General features: G+C 34.4%; 1 protein-coding gene across 1 annotated transcript; it reads left to right on the plus strand.

The window, feature by feature from the left end:
* The first annotated feature begins 4,428 nt into the window (after positions 1–4,428).
* LOC126711832 (polyadenylate-binding protein RBP47-like) lies at positions 4,429–11,746 on the plus strand. The gene is made up of 6 exons (XM_050411286.1): positions 4,429–5,127; positions 7,461–7,932; positions 10,256–10,317; positions 10,389–10,519; positions 10,770–10,866; positions 11,356–11,746. Exons 1-6 carry the CDS (start codon positions 4,741–4,743, stop codon positions 11,521–11,523), a joined length of 1,317 nt encoding a protein of 438 aa, XP_050267243.1. The 5' UTR covers positions 4,429–4,740; the 3' UTR covers positions 11,524–11,746.
* Positions 11,747–23,147: the final 11,401 nt, after the last annotated feature.

A 23,147-nucleotide genomic window follows, 5' to 3' on the forward strand; every position in this document is an offset into this window, starting at 1 on the left:
CTTTAAGACCACTAAGGAAGTAACTTAGTTTATGGTTCTCTAACAGATCCCTAATTCTGTTAGAGAGAGCTTCAAATTGCCCCTTGTAATTAACCACATTACTTATTTCGTGCAACTTGGTCAGAGCCTCCATTAGATCCTTATAAAAGGAAGAACCAAACCTGATCAACAATGCTTACACAAAGCTCTCCCAAGCCATGAACACACCTGTTGCTTTACAATCTTGAAACCAAATTAAAGCATCGCCATCCATATGAAAAGAAGCCATCAGAAGCCTCTCATTGAGTGGAGTATGATAGAAATTGAAATACTGATTATCTTTATACACCCAGGCTGTAGGGTCATCTCCTTTGAACCTAGGAAATTCGAGCCTCACACTCTTTGATAAACTTGGTAATGGCAGAGTAACAGCGTGAGATATTGGAGATGACTTTGGTGATGGTGGTTGTTGTCTCTTTTCTTCAGCTCCAGTTAGCTTCTGCAAAGCGAGGCTAATGGCATTCAATTGTTGGGTATTAGCATTCAATTGTTGGGTGATTTCTTGAAGAGAATGGGCATGGTGGTCAATGGTAGTTTTTGGGAAGCAATGGATTCATTGATGTATGAAGTGGATTGTGTTTCAATCATGGTCACAGGAAAGAGGGCTTTGATACCAATTGTTAAGAGCTTAGCTAAATCAAAAAATGGAAGGAAGGAAGAAGATGATGGATATGGGAATTAGAGAAAAAGAGAGAGTGTTGCTTCGAGGGAACTACCTCCAAAACAAAGCAGGGGTTAAGGGAGAGAAGAGAGAGTTAACTGGAATGTTATTTCTTACCTTTCTCATTCATCAATTTAGCTATATACAATGCACAATCAATCCTCATGAACTGCCAGTAACTAACTACCTCCCTAAATTAACTTCCATCACGTTATCAGTACCATCTAACTAACTAACATACTTAACTACCCAAAAAGCTTGACGGATACCTTGAGATACAACACCAATATTACACCACAAGTTACATCACAACTAAGCACACACATTACAACTGAGCACACACAGTACAACTAAACACAACACATTGCAACTGAGCACACACTAAGCAGTATACAATCATGATCCTAACAAAGAAAGAAGAGTAAATGGTGTATTAGGATAGAATTAAATAAGTGAAGGAAAAAGAAGTTGTTATCAACAATTATCTTTTAAGAAATGCTATGTCCACAATATTTTTATAAAAAATTCTAAGTGGTAGGATGTTACTGATTGTTATTGTTGGAGCAAAAAAGTAATCTTAGTGGTAGGTTCAAATTTGAACCAATAATTACTAACCATCTATAATTTTTTGTGAAAATGTTATGAAAATATTGTGAACGTAGCACTTTTCTTTACTTTTTCTCAACAAAAAAGATTTTTTGTGTTTATCAAAAGAAGATAAGCTGTTATTTCTATCTAAAAATTTGCTAATTTTGTGTAACCACTTAGCAATTAAACAGGATAGACACTGTATATTAGAATCTCATTCCCTTCCTTTTTTTTCGGTTTCCAAAAAAAAAAAAAAAGTTTCTCAAAAAATTTGTTTCTCGAAAAAAAAAAAAAAAATATATATATATATATATATATAGCAATTAAACAGGATAGACACTGGATGGAATCTCATTCTCTTCCTTTTTTTCGGTTTCCAAAAAAAAAAAAAAAAAAAAATTTGTTTTTCAAAAAATTTGTTTCACAAATATATATATATATATATATATATATATATATGTCATGAAAAAACTTGAATGGGCCAATATGCCTCATCAAACATATATATATATATATACTCATCAAACATATATATATATATATATATATGTCATGAAAAAACTTGAATGGGCCAATATGCCTCATCAAACATTTAGCTTCGATTTTGGGCTTGCAATGCACCTTTAGTCGAGAGGGAATCATCAACCAAAGTCCAATCGGCCAGCCCTACTTGAATCTATGACATAAGCCCATTTATCACATATGCATTTTTTTTTTCTTTTTCTTTTTCCTTTTTTATTAGGAGATATCAGATATGCATGTTTAATAGAAGATGTAACAAGAAGTTGACTCTAACCATTGCTACAAACTTTTCTTAGTTTTTTGGGGGCCTAATTTAGCTAATATTTATTTGGACAAAGTTTAGCTACAAAATTTATTATAATTTAAAACTACAACTTTACTTAATAAAACATATATTATTATATATTTTGAAAATCTAACTGTTGATTGCATGTTCTTTATGCTCTTAATACACATGTCAAATTTTGTGACAATCGGATATTATTTATTATATGATCTATAAGTTTATATTTTATGCATAATTTTAAATTACAAAAACTTGCAATTTAAACAATTTATTAATGACATAGCAATTGATCTTTAATTTTCTAAAAATTTTATAAGTATAGAGAATATAAGAAGAAGATGTAATTCAATGGTAGATTTGTCCATATTCTCCTCCAATAAAAAAATATTGAATAAGATTCTAGCCTTAAGCTATAACTAATTTTGTATCTAAACTTTGTCTTATCTATTTTGACTATCACATATACAAATATTTTAATCTCTTGATTGCTTTTTAACCAAGAAGATCAAACTAAAAAGAAATCTTGCTTACAAGCTATTAGTATTAGTATTTAATTGTTGCACTTCAGTTCTTTCCTAATTCAGATCTCGTATCACAAAGAATAAGTAGAGATCTTGTAACGGTATTTGATCATTTCCAAATTTAGAACTATATCTCACAACATAATATGTAATGGTATTGTCAGAGAACCTTGTAATTCAATTGATTGGGACTTATTAGTGATTTCAAAGGAGACATCCAAAATTAAAAAATCCCCCTCTTCACCTCATTGTAACTATCGAATTATCCAAAACAAATTATAATAAAATTATGTAATGGTATTGTTTATTCTGAAAAAGATGCTTACAAATAAGTACTTTTTGTCCATTTTAGTTCTTTCCAATATCACAACATCTATACTATTAATAACATGGTTTCCGGTTTGGTTTTCAACCTTTTGTGTACTAAAATACCCTCACACAAATTCTTAAATTCTCTAAAATACCTTTATCATTTAATTAAATAATTTTAAATTAAAAAACACAAACGATTAAAAGAGTAATTTACTTTTCCTAAGTTTTAGGTTTTTTCCTTTATCTTCTCCATTCAGCCTAAAATTTAAAACACTATCTCTATCTCATTTTTAAACAGTATTCCAAGTTATCTTATCCCTTTCTTTAAAAAAAAAAAATATACATGATTATTTATATATCACTTTTAAACACTATAAAATTAAACCAAAAAAAAAAAAAAAAAACTAAAAAAAAACAAATAAATGAAAAAGAAAATTATTGTACGTGCAAAGTGTATGTGATGAGTCTTTTTTTTTTTTTTGATAATTTGTGATGAGTCTTATATATATAACAATTTTTTTTTTAATTTCTTTTTCATAAAAGGATGCTTACTAGTTACTAGTGTTAGTATTTTTCTTTTCATGTGCTTAAGTTATTTCCATGTATGAAGAGTATTATAATTCAACTGAAATTTTTTCGTGTTTTCAACATAAATGTATAAGATTCAAATGCCTCATCTCTCAACTCTCAAGTTATCAAAAAATCATTACTACTAGTATTTTTTTTTTCTTTTCATGCATTCACATTCTTTCCAAATTTAGAACCTCATCTCACAATAAAGGGTAACATATATATATATATATATATATATATATATTTTTTTTTTAATGAAAGGATGTAACTCTTATTCATGTAGAAGATAAATAGAATATATCTTAGGTCAAAGTTAACTCAATCATATTTAAATTTTTTTTTATTCAAGTTGCATAACTGTCAAGAGATATGCTGGTCTAAAGTGTAACAATTATTAGTTACTAATACTAGTATTTTACAAGGTGTAATAGGATTATTTGTCATATCTCACATATGCTGTTTCAAACCACAACTTCCTTCCCCCCACACTATTTACCCAAAAAAAAAAAACTAGTATTTTATAAGTTAAAAAGTAACATTTTGTTTTTGTAGTTTTTTCTTCTAAATGATAAATCAAAACTGAACTAGTTCAGATTGACAGATTCCTAGGAAAATTTCCAGTTTGGCACAGATCATGTTTCTACCTGCAAACTTTCAAGTACTTCATCTATACTGCCATAAATAGTCATAGTTACTGTAATTGAAAAGACATGGCGTGAGGTGAAAAAAAAAAACTAAAAAAGGTAAAAACTGACTTGCCCTGAACACACTGTCATTTTTTTTGTTGTTACACGAACGTAAATGGTAAAAAATATTTCTAAAAAAAAATAATCTCAAATTCCAAAAAATATCTATTAAGGGAAGGGCAAAATAGCCAAAAAAATTTTTTTTTTGTTAAAACTCAAAACCCAAGTGGAAGCTCAAGCTGGCGGCGGATCCAAAAGAGAGAGAAACCTCAACAGTACCTATAAATCTCAGTTTTATGAGTCCAACGGTCCAGATCAACCCTTATCGCCTAATCCAACGGCCACAAACACAACCGCGTTTTACAGTGAATCCTTCTCTATCCTCAAAATAAAATCCTCACCCTAACCGTATCCGTACCCATCAGTATCACTTTCTCTCTCTAAAAAAAACCTTCAGATTCAGAGACTTTCTCTCTCTAAAATCCAAAACTTTCATTTTTTTTTTTTTTTTTAAAGAGTGAGAGTGAGTGTGGGATATAGAGAGAGATTACGATGCAATCGAATAACGGCGGCTCTGATTCAAAGCCACAAGAAAAGCAGAATAATAATAGTAATAATCAACAACAACAACAACGACAGACTCCGCCGCCGCAGTCGTGGGTGGCGATGCAGTATCCGGCGGCGGCGATGGTAATGCAGCACCAGATGATGGCGCCACACCATCAGCATTACGGTCATCCTCCGCCTCCTCCGCCTCCGCCTCCTCCGCCTCCGCCTCAGCATTACGTGCCGTATCACCCTTACCAGCTACAACACTCTCAGTCTCAGCAGCAGCAACAAGGATCTAGCGGCGAACACAACAAGACGATCTGGGTCGGCGATTTGCACCATTGGATGGACGAGAATTTCCTCCACAATTGCTTCGTCTCCACCGGAGAGGTCCAACTTTTTTTTTTTTTCTTTTCTTTCTATTTTCATTCATATCGTATTCGTATTCGTTTGAATTTGCGTGTATTCATCTATTTTTTGTGTTTGTTGATTTGGGTTTTGAATGAATGAATATTCAAAGGACACGTTTTGATTGCTTTATTTGGCATTTTCTCTGTTTGTGAACGTTGGGGTTTAGTTTAGGTTTATGTATGTGAACGTTTTGTGTGATATAATGAGAGAGGTTTTAAATATGTTTGGTTTTTGCTGAGAAAAGTGGTAACGGTATTATGTCCTTATTAGAGAAATTTGTGTTATTGGCTTATAATAAAGTAAAGAAAAGGATGTTACACCTGTTGTTTGGTTTCATTAATTACTTAGGGAAGATGGAGTTGATTTTGCAATGTTTTAAGAAGCAAATACACTCCAAAATCACCACTCTTGCATGCTTGTCCACAATGTGTTAGGAGGAAAAAAAAAAATTTTAAAAATTACGAAGTATTTGATTTTGGATGTGTTTAAGTATTTTAATAGTTGTAATTTATTTTAAAAGCTTAATATATATTGTGGGTTTCAGTTAGCTTAACTGGTAAAGTCTTTTATGGTTTTATAAGAGATCTGGGGTTTAAATTCCATCTACACCAAAAATTGATTGGTATCTTGGTCTGATGATAAAGAGCTATCCTCATGAACGGATGCTATAAGTTGACATTCTCTTAAAAAAAAAAAAGCTTAATATATATCTACACATATTAATTAATTACATATCCATCAATATGTAATGTCCTGTGTTGTGTTGAGTTTTGTGTCCATGCTTCTTAGGTTTGAATATATTTTTGTGCTTTAGGATTAGTATCAAGGTTTTTATCTAGCATATAGGGTTGAAGCTTCCTAGCTAGCATTATGAGCTTGCCCTAATTTGATGTTCTGATCATTCACTAATAAATGGTGAATACACTGATGGCTAGAACTGACTGAATAACACTTCTTCATGCTTGTCCTCAATTTGTCGAGCAGGAGAGTTTTTTTTTTTATTATTTATTTTTAAAAAATTTCCTTTGATTTTAGATATGTTTTTAAAATTATAGTTGTTATCTATTTTGAAAACTTAAAGTAAAAATAAAATATACCTAAAGATAGTTTAAAAAAAAAAGGCCATACCTAGTGCATAAAGTTTCCACTTTTACGAGGTCTTGGAGAAGTCATTTTAATTGTTATGACGGTGTTGTCATATCCAATTATGTTGTGTCTTGATTTTTTCAAGAACTTTTGTGGTGTTGTGTTTGTGCATGTGTTGATACTTCTTAGATTGGAAACAATCCTTCCTATGACATGATTTTGGAAATACATATATTGATGTCAACTCACTTATCGTGCGCAAGCATGGCAGTTAAATGCTTCATCATTGCTTGGAAAAAAAAAAAAGAAAAGAAAAGAAAAGTTCTTTATTGCCGACTTCTAACTTTGGCCTTGTTTCCCTTAAGGACAATAACAAAATCTGTACTTATGTATATTTGCCACTATATGACTATATATAGGCAGGATCAGATGTAGGATGATGTTGGAAGTTGTCTACAAAGGGCTTTGATGTGGAGGTGCAACTTTCTCTTTTCCCTCAAAAGAGAAATTTTTAGAAAAGAATCAGCCAAGATGTCTTCTAGTGTATTGTTCTCTTTAAACTTTGCGCAACATTAATTTTGTTGTGTCTAAGTATTTAAGGTCCTAATTGATTGACAACAAAGGTGGAGGAATTTTCTACTTAAAAGAGGAGTTATAAAATATAATTTAGGCAATTAGTTAATTGCATTGAGCGTATTGATGTACTTGCATTTTTTTTCTTTTTAACTATTTATAAAATTAGAATGGGGGCAACAAATCCATGGTGATTCTGCTGATCTGAATTTTCTGTTCCTTCTTCTATTGTGATTTCACTTAGGCTTGGTTTATTTTGACTGAAAATAGTTCTTGAATATTTTTATTAGAAGAGTGATTTTATATCTACTACAAATTTTATTACATAAAACTTACAAATTGGTGCGTCAACTTTTAAACACAAAACAAAAGAAGTAATTCTAAAATTTATTTATTATGTTGTTGATGTGGCACTAATCGCATTCATTGTCACGTTTGTCTGTAAGCCTTTTGTAGTAAAATTGGTAGTAGCTTTAGCATTTTCCTATTATAGATTTGTCACGGCTTTTCAAATTATATTTGGGAAAAAAACTTTACAATTTTAATTTACTTTCTTAAAAACAACTTTGTGAAATTTGAAATTGCCATATATTGCTTCTCTCTGTTTATTCAGTTGCTATTTTCGCAAACCTTATGTGTCATATATCATGCAGATTGCCTCCGTTAAGGTCATTCGCAATAAACAGACTGGTTTATCTGAGGGTTATGGATTTGTGGAATTTTTTTCGCATGTGACAGCTGAGAAAGTTCTACAAAATTATGCTGGACTTTTTATGCCTAATACAGAACAGCCCTTCCGGCTGAACTGGGCAACATTTAGCACGGGTGACAAGCGATCAGATAATGTTCCTGATCTTTCTATCTTTGTAGGAGATTTAGCAGCGGATGTTACAGATAGCTTATTGCATGAAACTTTTGTTAGTAAATATCCATCTGTTAAAGCTGCAAAAGTTGTTTTTGATGCCAATACTGGCCGTTCAAAGGGTTATGGTTTTGTGAGATTTGGAGATGAGAACGAGAGATCACAGGCCATGACTGAAATGAATGGTGTTTATTGTTCGAGCAGGCCTATGCGCATTGGTGCTGCAACTCCTAGGAAGTCATCTGGATATCAACAGTCTCAAGGTATTTAATTATTCTATTTCAATAAGAAATAAAGCAGTTGTAATACTTGATACCTTCAGATATATTGGTTGAAATGCATGCTTTAATAACTATAGTTTTCCTCCAATTATTTGTTCTGCTCTCTCTCTCTCTCAAACAATTTTTTCAGGATTCTCTGCAATTTTTCATATGTGAAAAGTTAGACAGCTGTGATTGTGGGTGCCCAGAATCACACCATCCCTTATATACAGCTGTTATTTCTAGCTTGATCTATGCAAAGTAGTGAAATCTGGCTCTGATCCTTTCCCCTTTTCCAATGCCTTGCCAGCATAACTAACTTGTGCTACAAAGCCTTTGAGACAGCTGCTCTGTTTTTCTGCTTCTTTTCCCCGACTTGGCTGCTGATGGACTTTCACACTACTGCTTGAGTGGTTTTTGACAGCTCTAGTTGTGATGTAACCACAGTTAGCCTTTGATTTTTTCCAATATATAGAATCTAGACTTTCTAAAGAGAGAATCTTTTTCACATGGTGGAGGTGTGAGATTCTTTTATTTATTCTTATCTTGCCTCATCAACAAACATTTGCAAATGGCACCTTGCTTTTTGGAGGGCCATTCCCTTCTGTGTTATGTGGACAATTTAGCAGGAAAGAAACAGGCAAACTTTTGAAGAGGTTGGGCGTCCTTGGAGCTCAAATTGTTTTTATTACAATTTATGTAGGATTAGATGGCTGCCTTAAGCGGGCACACTTTTTCCTCCTTGTAGGAATTTCTGGACTTGAGTACTTTTTACTATATTTGTGGATCACTAGTACACTACCTGTGTACACAAGGGGAGCCTGCTTCATCTGATTACTCAATGAAACGGTTTATTTTTACTTATTAAAAAAAAAGTCACCTTGCTGCTCTGTGGACCATTTAAGAATTGCGATTTTTTCTTTTTTATCAACTCCTCATTCTTGGTTATTTTGAATCTTTCTGTGTTCAATGGACATATCTGTGCTTATGTGGTACATTTCCTCTGCTTCATGTCATACTGATGGCTGAGTGTAATCCAACTAGTAGAACAATTATATTCTTATTACTCTTTCATTCAACACTTGCAGAATTGGAATAAATAGGCACTGGAATTAATATAAGGGAACAATTACCAATATGTTTAGTGAGGAATAAATAGACATTGGAATTAATATAAAGATTCTGGTGTTATTTTGTGTCCTTTATAATGGGACTAGACACATGAAAGAGCTCTGTTTTTTGATAACTGAGGAGTAGTTAACTAGGATGGAATATATTTTATTGCCATTGTACAATGACTTTCATCATAAATTCTTTATGTCAATTACTGTTAGTGGACAAGTAAAACTATTTGTGTTGATGGACTAAACAATGCCAATTTTAATATTTGAATGACGGATGTCACAACTCCTTGGAAATTAGTTGATCCTAATACAAAAAATGTTATACAATGGCCTTAGATTGATTTCATTAGCATTCCTTATACTTATTTTTTGGGTGGTAGAGCAGAAATTTCTACTTAAAAAACAAAATCAAAATACTTTTTTGGTTGACCAGACTGATGGAACAGTTCTTTGTTTCCATATCACTGGCCCAAAAGTTAAGTTGTTTGTCTATGGTACAAGTTGATGAGAAGAACACGGGTTATGTAGATGGTAATACCTCATCAGGCCTAGTCATGATGCAGCATATTCTGCTGCAGTATGGGTTTGAAGAAATAAACTTTTCATCAGAGGTTATGTTGAATACCTTTACGGATGTTTAAATTATGAGGGTCCTGCTGCTTTGGTATTGTTCTCAAAGAAGGCCAAAATTCTGTCCTGAAACTGGAGGAGTGTTTTTAGGGCAGATTGTCAATTTGTATGGTTGGAAATTTTGGTTTGGATCAACTATATACACAAGGGACATAATATCCAACACAAAAATTCAAATGAGTTTTGTATCTGAGGATGTCCTCTTTCTTAAATTTTTCCTTTCTTTCTAATTATTCTGCGAAGATGTTTCTCCAACACACATTTTTCTTAAATTTATGATTGAAATGCTGCTAGTAGTCGTTTCTCCTTCTGTAATTTGTTAAGAGTATTTGGAACTTTTAAATTTTAGATGCTGATTTCACTTTGGGCGTACTCTCTAGTATGCTACCCACTTGCTAGCACTCCTTTATGTACCCTTTTTCTACATATTTACTTTCACCCTGAAAAAAAACTGCTTGTATTTAAGAACATGGTTTGAAATGTCAAGGGAGCTACTCTAATGTAGCCATGGCATTTAACTTTGACTTTTGCTTATTTATATCTGTTTTAATTATTCTTTAATTTTTTGGTAGGTGGATATGCATCAAATGGTATGTCAGCGCAACAGGCTGATGGGGATTCTACAAACACCACAGTGAGTTTCATCTTCTTCTTGTGGATATAAGTAATAAACATTGGGATTTGCTAACCCAAATTTTATATTAGATATTTGTTGGAGGGCTTGACCCTAATGTCAGTGATGAAGATCTCAAGCAGCCTTTCTCACAGTATGGTGATATCGTCTCTGTTAAAATACCAACTGGAAAAGGGTGTGGGTTTGTACAATTTGCTAACAGGTAGAATTTTTTTACCATAACTATGTCAAGTTTTGGCACGTATCCAAACAAAAAGAAAGAAAAGTGTTGGTACATTACAATTATGCCGGTGAACTTTTTATCAATTGGCACCTTCTCCCTCAGAAGTACATGGTGTGATTGTGGATTCAAAACCCTCTTGCATGTGTGACTTACTAATAGAGAAAAAACATGTTTCATTAAAATTATGGCTTGCCTTTTACTCCATGATCCTCTTTATCTCTCTTTACAGAAATAATGCAGAGGAGGCATTACAGAAATTGAATGGCACAGTAATTGGCAAGCAAACTGTGCGTCTTTCTTGGGGTCGCAATCCAGCAAATAAACAGGTACTCGGCAGAATCTCACCCCCCCCCCCCCCCCCCCCCACTCCCTCTCCCTTTCCCCCAAAAGGAAAAAAAAAAAATGACACCATCACTCCATTTTCACTGCATCTACTTTTGGGTTTGGAAAAGAGCTTTTTCGAGGATCTAATGGACAATTCAGATTTCACTATGCAATTAGCTTTGACAGAGCTGTTTGAAGTCATCCCTAGCTGTTGGAAACTTGGAAGGGTCATTGATCAGTTTTGCATGAATGAGTGTTTATTTAAATTCTGAACACATCCATTGCTACCTGCTTTCTCAGGAAGTTTATAATGATAATCTTTAATGGTGGATCCATAGAATCCAATTCAGGACTGGAAATGCTTACAGCAGCTTTAAAACTTATCTCCAATGACCTGCTAAAACAATTGATCTTTTTAATTTTATCTGCCCATAAATTCTGATTTGTTGTGAGCTTGTTTTTCTTAATTGGTTCTTTTTGGGGTTTGGCAGTTTAGAGCAGATTATGGCAACCAATGGAGTGGGGCATACTATGGAGGGCAGCTTTATGATGGTTATGGATATGCTTTGCCACCACCTCATGACCCAAGCATGTATGCTGCACCATTTGCTGCATATGGAGCTTACCCCATTTATGGAAACCAACAACAAGTGAGCTGAAGGAACTGCACGAGTAGTTCTAGAAATTAGACAATATCACGCTTAACTGGGTGAAATTTCTTCATTTCTCTGTAAGTTGAGTGGTTCTGTAGAATTCTTAAGAAAATCCCTCCAAAGTGGAGTGGAACTGAATTTTGACAGACTGAACTAATTTTGTAGGGATTTGACTAATGATTTATTTACAAATCACTGGACTGAATGAGAAAACTTATTTGTTGGAATACTTTCTTTGACTCTTTAGCATGTGTGTAGGGGCTGGCGGCATGATAATTCAGAGACTTTAGGACATTGGTATTTGATGCAAAAAGTTGCACTCAACGTTAAATCAGTGTGTGTGTTTTCACTTAACCCCCCAAAAGGATAAGGTTTTTTGACCAGTCATCAACCTTATTTCAGTTTGGAATGTGGTTGATGCTCTTGTTAACAGTCTTGACCGAAAACATACAAGATTGTACCCTTTTTAAGTTTTGCTAAGTTTAGACAGCATCTTGGGTCTAGAAATATGCCTTTTTAGCATTTCAAGCAATGCTCCAAAGATCAAATGAAGTTCCCTACAATCATTCACCAGTAGTTTTTGCTAAATTCCAAGCATCATGGTTATGAGGAAATTTGTCTTTTCAGCCTTTCGAGCAATGCTTCTAATATCAAGTGAATTAAGGATTTCATGTAGGGATAGCATAATATCAAGTGAATTAAACATTTCATGCAGGGATAGCATGGTAGAGTATTTAATTATTGACTATTATCTTATTGCATAATTGGGCTAGAAATAGATAATAATAAATAATCAAACTAGAAAGCTGCACTCTATTTTAGGGGAGAAGGTATCTCATGCGTCGAGCGCATATGTCCTTTGTCTCACTGACAGGTGGGCCCGCAAGGCATTGGGATTTCTTTCATGTGCTCTGGGATCAAGATTGCTCTCTATTTGAAATAATTTGTTTCATCATCGGAATGTAGTAACTGGAATGAAGTGGTTCAGGGCTTGAATTTGAACAGAGACTAGGTTTAGCAACCAAAACAAAGATAAAGAGGGTTGAAGACAGAGAAAGGGCTTGAGTTTGAATGAAGACGAGAAAAAAACATAGATTTGTATGGATTCAAATCTAATGTTGAAGCTCGAAGGTCTCCAAGGCTTTATGGGAGGAAGCGACGATGAGTGTGAGGAGAGTGGGTTTTGGTGATGATTGGGTGGTCTGAGTTTGGGATTGTGTTTCTGATCTCTTTATCTATGGAAAGAAAAAAGAAAAAGAATTTTATAAGACTATTTTAATAAAATTTATTGCAAAATAGAGAATGAGATGTATATTATATTTTAAGAGTAATGCTACAGTCATAAACTATTTTACAACATTTTTATAAAATGTTAATATGACTAACTTTTTATTAGTTTTCATCTAGGCTCACCATTAATATCACTTTTTCATTTACCAATAATTACTTATCACATTAGCATTTTGTAGAAAAATTTGTAAAATATTTTATATCTCTAACATTATTCATATTTTAATAGTAAATAGTTAAAGTAAAGGGACTTTTTGAAAAAGCAATTTAGCCAAAAGATGCAAAATCGGATTTGAATGCTTTCATGTGAAAAGAGTTAGAATTAATCAATAAATTCATTGATTAAATCCACTCTAAAAGAGTTTGCTAACTTTTACATTATACAGGATTGTCGATACTTAGGTTGCGTTTGGCATTGGCTGAAAAATGCATTTTTTTTTATAACTATTTAGCTTATTTTTGTTACTATTCATCTTATTTTTGGTACTATTAATGGATCTCATTGCATTTTTTTGTATTATTCATGGGTCTTACTATACTATTTCAACTAAATTTTAGTTTTATTAACAGTTGTAAGAACTCAATTTGTAGCGACCCCAAAATGATTTGTGGGTTCGAACGCTAAAGGCCCAAACAATAAATTTGTAGAGAGTGGGCTGAAAGGCTAGGCATTGGTCATCGGACAGTGGTTAGTCATGGTGTTCATGGTGGACGCACAGAGGTGAACTAAGTTTGTCCATGGACGTTGTCCATTAAGCTTAATGTTCTCATTATCCTTTCACTTTTTGGGTCTCCCTTCTTTGGCGCATGAATCCTTACATTATATAACTCTTCTCAGTTGATCTTGACATTCCATCTGTCGATCAGGCAAGTAACTACTCGAGTACCTATCCCATCAGCCGCCTCCCCCCACTTTCTGTTAGTTGCAATAAACGAAACCGTAATAACCGAAACCACACTATTTAGGGGTCTTTTCCCATCAATGTGGCTAGGACGTTTGTTGGCGCATTCAATGCGGAGGTGACGTCTTTTCCTTGAACCACTCCCACATTGTACCCCCGTGCGAGTCCCATTCTACTTGCCTTTTCTTCTGGGAGAGCTTTGGAAGCTGCCTTTGATGACGTGTCGTTCTTCCCTTTTAGGCCTCGGGATGCCGAGGACAGGGTCATCCTTGGCTGCACCTCTAGGCCATTTGGACTTTCGCTGCTTGTCCTCAGCAACTACTCTCCTCGACGCGGGCCTTGGGCCCTAATGGAAAGTGGGCCGGGACCACAAATTATCTGGCCCCACAACAGTATTTTCAGCAAAAAGTTTTTAGTTTTAGCTAAATAAGTTGTTTCCAAATAGACTCATAATATCTTTAATTTTTTGTATGAATAATGATACTTACCCTTTAAGGTTAGGCCTTGGTGTGATGGTAGGTATCTTCCACCATAAGTGATAAGTTGTGGGTTGAGTTTGAAAATCAACTTTCCAAACGAATTAGTGATAAAACTATCTACCATTGTCTCTTAAGAGCTCATAAAATGAGAGTTTTGTAGACTTGGTGTGACTAAATGATATTTACTATCATATTTTGCATTACACGTTTTCAAGTTAGCCATCTCCTATCTATAACTAGATATGCAGCCAATGTAGTTCTTAATATCAAAGCTGATTTTGTAGCCTCTTGGCCTTTACCTTTTATATACAACAAGAACCTATGCAAGTTTTGTAACAAACAAATTTCACAACTATTGAGATGATAAGTTGTTATCGGTATATAAAAAAAATGATATTAGTAGTTGGCCTATATGGGAATCAATAAAAACTTGTCAAATCAACTATTATGAAAATAATTGGAAAAAGAAGAAGAAGTAAGGTTACTTATAATCAATACCCAAGTGCACACATACTTTTCATTTTTGTAATAATTTTTTTTTAAAAAATGTGCAATAAAGATGACACTATCAAAAAAATTAGGTATAGTACCACAACTTTTGCCACAACTTGCTTGAATGGTGAGTTGTAAGTGATTAAAGTGGTGAGTTTACAAATCCATCACTCACAACTCGCCACATAGAAAAGTTGTGGCATTAGTTGTGGTCTTAGCATTATTGGGAGGGTTTGGTTAATGGATGCCCTTAAGGTATTTGTTAATAAATTATTTTAGAAAAGTTTTGATATCACTTTTATGGTAATTATAAAAAGTTGTCAAAATTTCAGTTTTTTTTTTCTCTATAATTTTTTTTTAAAAAAAATAGTTTATAAATCAATACTCTTAGAACACCCGTTATTAATTTTTTGCATTTGGTTGACCTTGATTCGTTGGAAATGACTAAGAAGGGACCTGTAGTCATTCAAGAGAGAAGAATAATTTTTGTTAGAGGTATTTTTGGAAAGGACTAGATCCACAACAACTCTAGCATCAAACTCCATGACTAGTTAGGCAATTGTTGATAATGGGTCCTTAAAATGAATATTTTAGGTCGATTGTTAATAAACTATTTTAGGAAAGTTTTGATACTACCTTTATGGAAAATATAAAAAAATTAATTACTTTTTTATTTTCCATAAAAAGTTTCTATATATATATATATATATATAGGGGTAATTACACATAACCTACTTGTGGTTTAGGCGAAAATCACTTTGTCTATCTGTAACTTGAAAAGTGTCACTTAACCCACCTGTAGTATTTTTCCGTCAATTTCTGTAACCCATCTCAAGCCCAACCGTTACAAAAACACCTCTTAACCCCAAAACACAACATAATGTGAATCAAAACACTAATAACTCAGAAACTTTTCGAGAGAGAGACCTATGGTGAGATCAACATGTTCTTTGTGGTTTGAAATGTCTGGAGGGGGAGAAAACACAAGTTTTGTAATATCGAAGCTAGGGAAGGTATTTGTGACTGCTGTTGATCTGCATTTGGGTTCTTGATGGCATTTTTTTTATCATGACCCACCCACGTAGTTAGGTTTTGTAAAATTTTCTCAAAATTGGTGTATGTTAAATGTGCATTTTGCTATTTATATGTAGAATCGCTTAGGATGTAGCTAATGTGCTGTTATGGTTGTTTATATAATGCGTATACCTGAAAGAATCAAGTTTATTTGTCAATGATTACACTTGTTTATGAACTGTGGGTAGTGTGGTCCCTATAAATTTGTTGGGAATCTGGTTTTGCATGTGCTATAGATTGTCATTTATCCGTGTGTTGTCTCTCAACAACAAAACAAATTTTATATGAAAACAAAACAGCACTATGAATTGTTGTCTCTTTTGGCTTGTTGTCATTTTTTGTATATCAGTATGTAAACAAACTACTTATTTTAATTGCAGATGGTTGACTTCACATTTGATATTGAAATTTATGTTGGGAGATGTTTTGTGGAGGACCTAACCCTACGATATGTGGGTGGGTCTGTACATATATTGACAAATATTGACCCTAACAAGTTGAGTTTCTTTGAAATTTGAGATTTATGCCATCTAGTTGGTTCTCCTAAAGAACATAGTAGATATAGGTATTTACTTCCTAAAGGTGATCTAGAGCATGATTTAAGGGTCATAGAAACAGATTCAAATGTGGTGAACATAACTACCCTTCATAGGGCACGGTCAGCTAACAAAATCATAATCTATATTGACATAAATGTGGAGCCACTAGCAGTTAAGCATCCTGATGGAGGGGGAGTGGCAAATGATGGTGTAGGTGGTGATGGAGGGGGAGATGGCAAAAATAGGTGGTGATGTAGGTGGTGTAGGTGGTAATGAAAGAGTGGATGAAATAGATTTGGAGAGTGATTATGATGAAGTTGTATTGGAGGAAGAAGAAGATGTTGAGAATGTTAAAGATGTTGAGGTTGGTGCAAGAGTCAAAGAACAAGATGTTGAGATTGATGCAAGGGTTGAAGAATAGAATGTTGAAGGAGATGATGATGATGATTGGCTATATGAAGGCCAAGAGGGGGAGGACTTTGGTGATGACATATTTGCTGCTCCAAACTTAGCTTCACAAGGTTCTACTCCAAAATTAAGTGATGCTCCCAATACAGCCCCAGCATCAGGCAATGCTCCCAATACAGTCCCAGAATCAAACAATGCACCCCATGTAACCCTAGAATCAAGCAATGCACCCTATGCAGCCCCTGAGTGGGCTGAGCCAGCTTTTGAGGATGACCTGGTAAGTATGGATGGGTCTGATGATGAGCAGGTACCTGAGCAGCCAAAGTTTACTGCTAAGAGTGACATGAGAAATGTTGTATTGAAGAAGGAGATGAAGTTCCTAATGCAAAAGTGTTCAGAGCTGCTTTGAGGGAGTATGTAATTAAAAAACTTGTTAACATTAAATTCAAGCTGAATGGGAGGACCACGATATCAGTTCACTGCAAGAATGATTATGGGTGGAGATGTTATACATCTCAAATAAGTGGAGAGCTAACATTTTAGATTAAGACCTTGACTGATGAGTGTACTTGCCCCAAGTCTTTTAAAAATAGTCAAGCAACATCAGTTTATGTTGCTAAGAGGTTCATTGAGGATTTTAGCAAAAATCCAAATTGAGAGGTGAGTGGTATACACAACCATGTGATGCAAAATTTATCTGTTGACCTAAGTGTAAACCAAGTATATAGGTCAAAGAGAAAGACAAAGGATTTGATCAGTGGAGATGAGCAACTGCAATATGGTGTCCTTAGGGACTATGCACAAATGATAAACACTGTAAACAAGGAGAGTAGGGTGATACTGTAGACAGAAATGGCTAATAAGACTTCCTAACCAAAATTTAAGAGGATGTATGCTAGGTTCAATGCTCAGAAGGTAGGATTTTTAGGTGGATGCATGTCATTTATAGGTTTAGATGGTTGTCACATAAAGCACAAATTTGGAGGGCAAATCTTATTTGCCACTGCCAAGGATACAAATGACAACATTTTTCTAGTAGCCATGGCTGTTGTGGAACAAGAAAATAAGGAGTCTTAGATGTGGTTTTTGGAAATATTTGCTGATGATATAGGGAGGTCAAAGGAGCTTCAGTTGGTCTTCATTTCTGATAAGTAAAAGGTATGAAAGTTTTGTTCAGTTATACTTGAATTATTTACTTCATTTGTTGAACTAACATATTTTGTTTGTTTGTTTGGTTATTTACAGGGGCTTATACCTACAATAGAGACACCATTCCCTACTGTGGAGCATAGATACTATGTGAAACACATCCACAACAATTTCAAAGTTGATCACAAGGGATTGGAGCTGAAGGATGCACTGCGGAGGTGTGTTGCTGCCACAACAGTAAGGAAGTTTGAGAGAGGCATGTAGTACATAAAGGATTTGGATGAAAAGGCATATCAGTATCTTGCAAACATTGCACCTACACAGTAGACAAGGTCACACTTCACTCCTAGGGGCTTAACATATTGTTTGGTAAATAACTTGAGTGAGTCTTTTAACTCAATGATATTAAAGTCTAGGAACAAGCCTATCTTGGCAATGTTGGAGTAGATTAGAGTTAGACTTATGACTAGGCTTTACACAAAAAGGAAAGGGATAGAGAAGTATGTTGGAAAGTTGTGTCCAAGCAAACAAGATAAGTTGGAGAAATTGAAACTTGAAAGCAAGCCATTTAGTGCTACCTCAACTGGCAGTTTCCTTTATGAGGTAGCCAATTAGTATGAGAGGCATATAGTTAATCTTATCAAGAAGACATGCAGCTGTAGGTCTTGGGATTTAAATGGCATTCCATGCAAACATGCCATAACAGCCATTCATACAAACATTGAGACACCAGAAGACTACACCCACCCATACTACCATAAAGAAACTTACATGGAGATATACAAGGAGGTACTTCCTCCCATGCCTAGCTAGTCATAATGGGCTGAGACTGGACAGCCTGCTCCTCTAGCACATTACATATATAAACCACCAAGCAGGCCACCCAAGCAAAGAAAGAGGGCTCCTGATGAGTCTAGGAACCCTTACAAAGCAAGTAGGCTGAACAGACTTGTAAGGTGTGGGAAATGCAAAAAGAAATGGCATAACTCAAGAGGGTGCAAGGCTGGCATCATTGGGGAGACACCATAGCAAATGAGATAGAGGCTTAAAGAGAAAAAACTGTAAGTAATTGGGATTTAAATGGCAAAAAAAAAAAAAAAAACTTGTTTTTAAACTTACAAAGGTATTCATCTATTGAAACTGGGTTTTGTTGCTGGTAAGGGGAGGGGTGCCTACACCTAGTACCAGATTTGGATCTGCACCTTAGCCTGCACCCTAGCCACCATCCCAATAGCCTACCTAGACTTACAACATGAGGTCTTCCATTCAGCCTTCATCCTCACAACAAGGAAATTAAGCTTCACAGCAAGGAAATTAAGCTAGGCCATCTCACAGGAGAGCAGGGTGGTTCTCTTCCTCACAGCTAGAGTTTCACACATCTAAGGAGACTTGGGATACCCTACCAAGTTATTCACAGGTAACTTAGTTGAGTTGCTTCTTTCTTGGATGGTTGTGTAGACTAGGATTTTTTTTACAAGTGAATCTATTTTTTATTTTTTAGCCTTCACATGTAAATAGGAGCACTGGTGGTGCGAGGACTAGAGGATAGCTTGTTGCACAAAGGCCACGAAAAATGAATTCAGTGGGTGTAAAGAGTAAAAGTAAGAAATGAAGTTAGTGGGTACGCATGCCAGCATTGGGAGTAAAGGCAGGGGTAGGAGAACATGTGAGCCTGAAGCTAGTGTTTTTTGTGAAGACCATTGGCTTTTTGTAATTATCAATTAGTGTAAAAAACAATCACCTTGTTTTGAGCAATTATATGTACGTGTATATATATGTAGCCGACCTTGGAATGTGCTTTTTTGTAATTTACTAGAAGTTAAGGTACAATACACTCCAGGTGGTTATTATGTTATGAAATTTTGTCTTATTATTTGGAAGTTGTGGTATAATGGTATGGAAGTTGGGGTATTTATTCAATTCAGTTTGTATGGAACATTATTTGTCGAAAACAATTTGTATGGAACATTATTTGTCCAAACCAGATTATATGGAAGTTTATTTATTGCTGTTACAGATTGTGTCCAAGTAGATTTTTCCAATACAGAGTCTATGAAAGTTATTATTATGGAATGGTTGTTATGGTATGCACAGGTCATTGATAATTGACCAATACTTCTTTCATTATATGCCCAGAGACTAGTGGCATAACCAATACTTCTTTCATTGAATGGTTGTTATGGTATGCACAAAATACTCAATGATTGACCAATTCTTCGTTCATTGACACATCAAAACATTACATTAGTAGGCTAGTGCTATTACAATGCAAAGTCATTAACCCCATTGTCATAACTATCTCTACTAATCAATTAACTACTTCAGGGCAACAACCTCAGTCTCTTCACTCCAGAGAACCCAATTGAGTCAAAACACAACAACAACATAACAATAACAAAAAAGATCCATGACAAAATTCATGCAAACTTCCACATTCTCTGCTTCTCTTCAACAAACATGGCCTTTTGCTTATTTGCACAGACAGCTCAAGCCTTTCTCTCCTTCTCCTTGGCTTTGGCTTCCTCTTCAAGAGCATTTTTTTCCATTTGCCTAGCTTCTTCTACCATCTGCCTTGCTGCATCCATCGTTTCCAAAGCATTTCCCTCTCATTGGCAAGTTGGAGAGCACTTTAAAGCCTAAACATCCTTTCTAGAGCCAAATGTGCAGTTTCATTCACATGAGGACAAGTTGGGTTATCAGGCCAAACAAAGAAAGGACACTTAGGACCAACCTTATAACGGCTGCAACCCAAGAACCTCCTCCCAAAATTATACAAACTCAAACTTGTTCTCAAAACACAAGTCTGCTCATTGCACATATGCCCACATGAACCTGAGAAATTGCCACTTGATGAAGACATATCGACAAAACACAGTTCTTGGGAAGTAGAAATTTAGAGTTTCATACAGTAAGTTGGCACTTGAACAAAATCTGAAACCCTAAATTGAGAACAGAGACAAATACCTTGATTTTCTTTACTGAAACTATCTTCCCTAGCTTCGATGTTGTGAAATTTGTGTTTTCTCCCCCTCTAGACACTCCAAACCACGAAGAACACGTTGATCGCACCACAGGTATCTCTCTCGAAAAGTTTTTGAATTTTGGGTGTTTTGATTCGCGTTATGTTGTGTTTTGGGGTTAAGAGGTGTTTTTGCAGCGGCTTGGCTTGAGATGGGTTACGGAGATTGACGGAAACATACCACAAGTGGGTTAAGTGATATTTTGCAAACCACGGGTAGGAAAAGTGATTTTCGCCCAAACCATAGGTGGGTTATGTGTAATTACCCATATATATATATATATATATATATTATAGCCTAGAAATTGTACTCTATCCTAAAAAACATAATCCCTTGCTCCTAACATAGTCCAAAAACGACAACAACAACAAAAAAAATTGTCCAAATATCAACAAAAAAGAAATTAACCATGGGTACAATTTCTATCCTTTAAAATCTTGAAAGAAAAAAAAATCCATTTTATGAAATCGTTCTAATTTCAAAAACTTGACCTCTAAGTTAATACTTATTACTGATATAGTATCACTGCTCCCACACCTGCACTTCACGCCGGAGAGGCCCACAGAAGACCTACTACTCCTCATCACTCTTGTTAGACCGATGTACTACTGGCCACCTAGTATTTGTTTCAATGTTTGTTCTCTTACTCTCTATGAACTCTTTTTTTGTCTTTGTAAATTCTATTTTACTTTATCCAACTTTTCTAATGAGCAAAGAGTAAAGGTAAGTGTTTTGGTAATAGTTAAGTTTCAGTATGCTTTTCATTATAAGAAGTAAAGTTAAATAGTTGAATTGGTAATGGGACATCAGACATGGTCAGCAACATCAAGTCTCAAAATCACTCACATTAGTCAAGTTAAAAGTAAATTTACAAAATTATTATAATAACTCTGTAAATATACACTAATACTATTTACTTTTTATATAATTTTTTATTATTTCTTTACGTCTTCCAATGATAAAGGAAGAGAAAAGCTAAAAATGTGTAAATTTGCAAAATTACTACAACTGTTGTGTAAATTTACAATAATACTATTTACTTTGCATTGCAATATATTAAGAAACAACTCTTTTATGTATTTTCATTTGTTGATATTTTGTTAATACCAAATAAATGGTAGTTTAGATTTTCATTAAAAAAAAATTGTTTCATACTTTCGTCCCCCCTTAGTGGAATTCCTGGCTCCGACTCTGTTTATATTCAGTGGCGTAGCTATTATGGGACCAAAGGGGGCCCAAGGCCCCCTAAGATTTTTGAAATAATTTTTTTTTTTTTTTTGGAAATATCTTAAATAATTTAATTTTTTTTTTAAATAACCTTATTATTTTGGCTCCCATACCTAATGATAAACATTTTCTACCCTTAAAAAAAGATTTGTGACCACCCTAAGTTTTTTTTTATACTCAATAAAATTAAATTTTGGTCCATAATTTGGTTTACTTAACAATATATTAGAACCTTTCAAACAAAAAGAAAAAGCCCAAAAAAAAATTGCACATTATATTTTACATTTCATAGAAAAAAAATTACATATAATCCTCCAAAGATAAATTTCTGACTCTTCTACTATTTACTTCTGTCGAGCAATAATTACACAAAAAATGTGCGATTGTTAAAAATATATCTTAAACCAAGAGCATCCTTAATTTTTCTCTATTATAATTTGGACTAACTATGTCATCCATGATGTAATCCAGGGACATGGTCCCCCAAGAATCCAACTTGTTATTTTTTAAGAGCAAATCCAACTTATCACTTTGTCGGTGCATGTGGCGCACAAAAACCTATTACTACAGTATCGCTCTTTTCTCGTCCCCATTCTCAATCGGACGGTCATAATAAAGTAGTCCGTTTAATCACCATAGACCCCACACCCTCACTAACAAACCCACAAATCTACGTGGCCAGTGTTGGAAGAAAAGGCACAGAGCTACTTTACAGTGAAATAACGCACTAATTATTACTACTAATGGGGGCTTCACCAACCAACCAATAGTTAATTTCGAGCGGCTTCTACTTTATTAATTAAAGTTGGTTAAGCTTAAGTCGTCTTTGTTTAATAGTTTTAATCAGTGTCTTTTGGGAGATATTTCATTATTTTGGGACGAGAGGAATAATTACTTAATTAAATTTTCTTTAAAAAATTTAATTAATTAAATTTAAATTAATAGAGGTCGGTTGTATTTAATTTGGGATCTTCTCTGCGCAACACGTTCCCAAATGGCTCTTCAAGTTTCTCTCTCTCCTCCTCCTTCAAATTCTGCTTCTTCTTCTTC

Source organism: Quercus robur, chromosome 2 (genome assembly GCF_932294415.1).
Source record: "Quercus robur chromosome 2, dhQueRobu3.1, whole genome shotgun sequence".
NCBI lineage: Eukaryota > Viridiplantae > Streptophyta > Magnoliopsida > Fagales > Fagaceae > Quercus > Quercus robur.

Excerpts from the sequence above, each read along its gene's own strand:
- LOC126711832 (XM_050411286.1), top strand. The coding sequence starts at position 4,741 with ATGCAATCGAATAACGGCGGCTCTGATTCAAAGCCACAAGAAAAGCAG. Across the intron at positions 7,933-10,255 it reads TGGATATCAACAGTCTCAAG|GTGGATATGCATCAAATGGT; the intron begins GTATTTAATTAT and ends ATTTTTTGGTAG. Across the intron at positions 10,520-10,769 it reads TTTGTACAATTTGCTAACAG|AAATAATGCAGAGGAGGCAT; the intron begins GTAGAATTTTTT and ends CTCTCTTTACAG.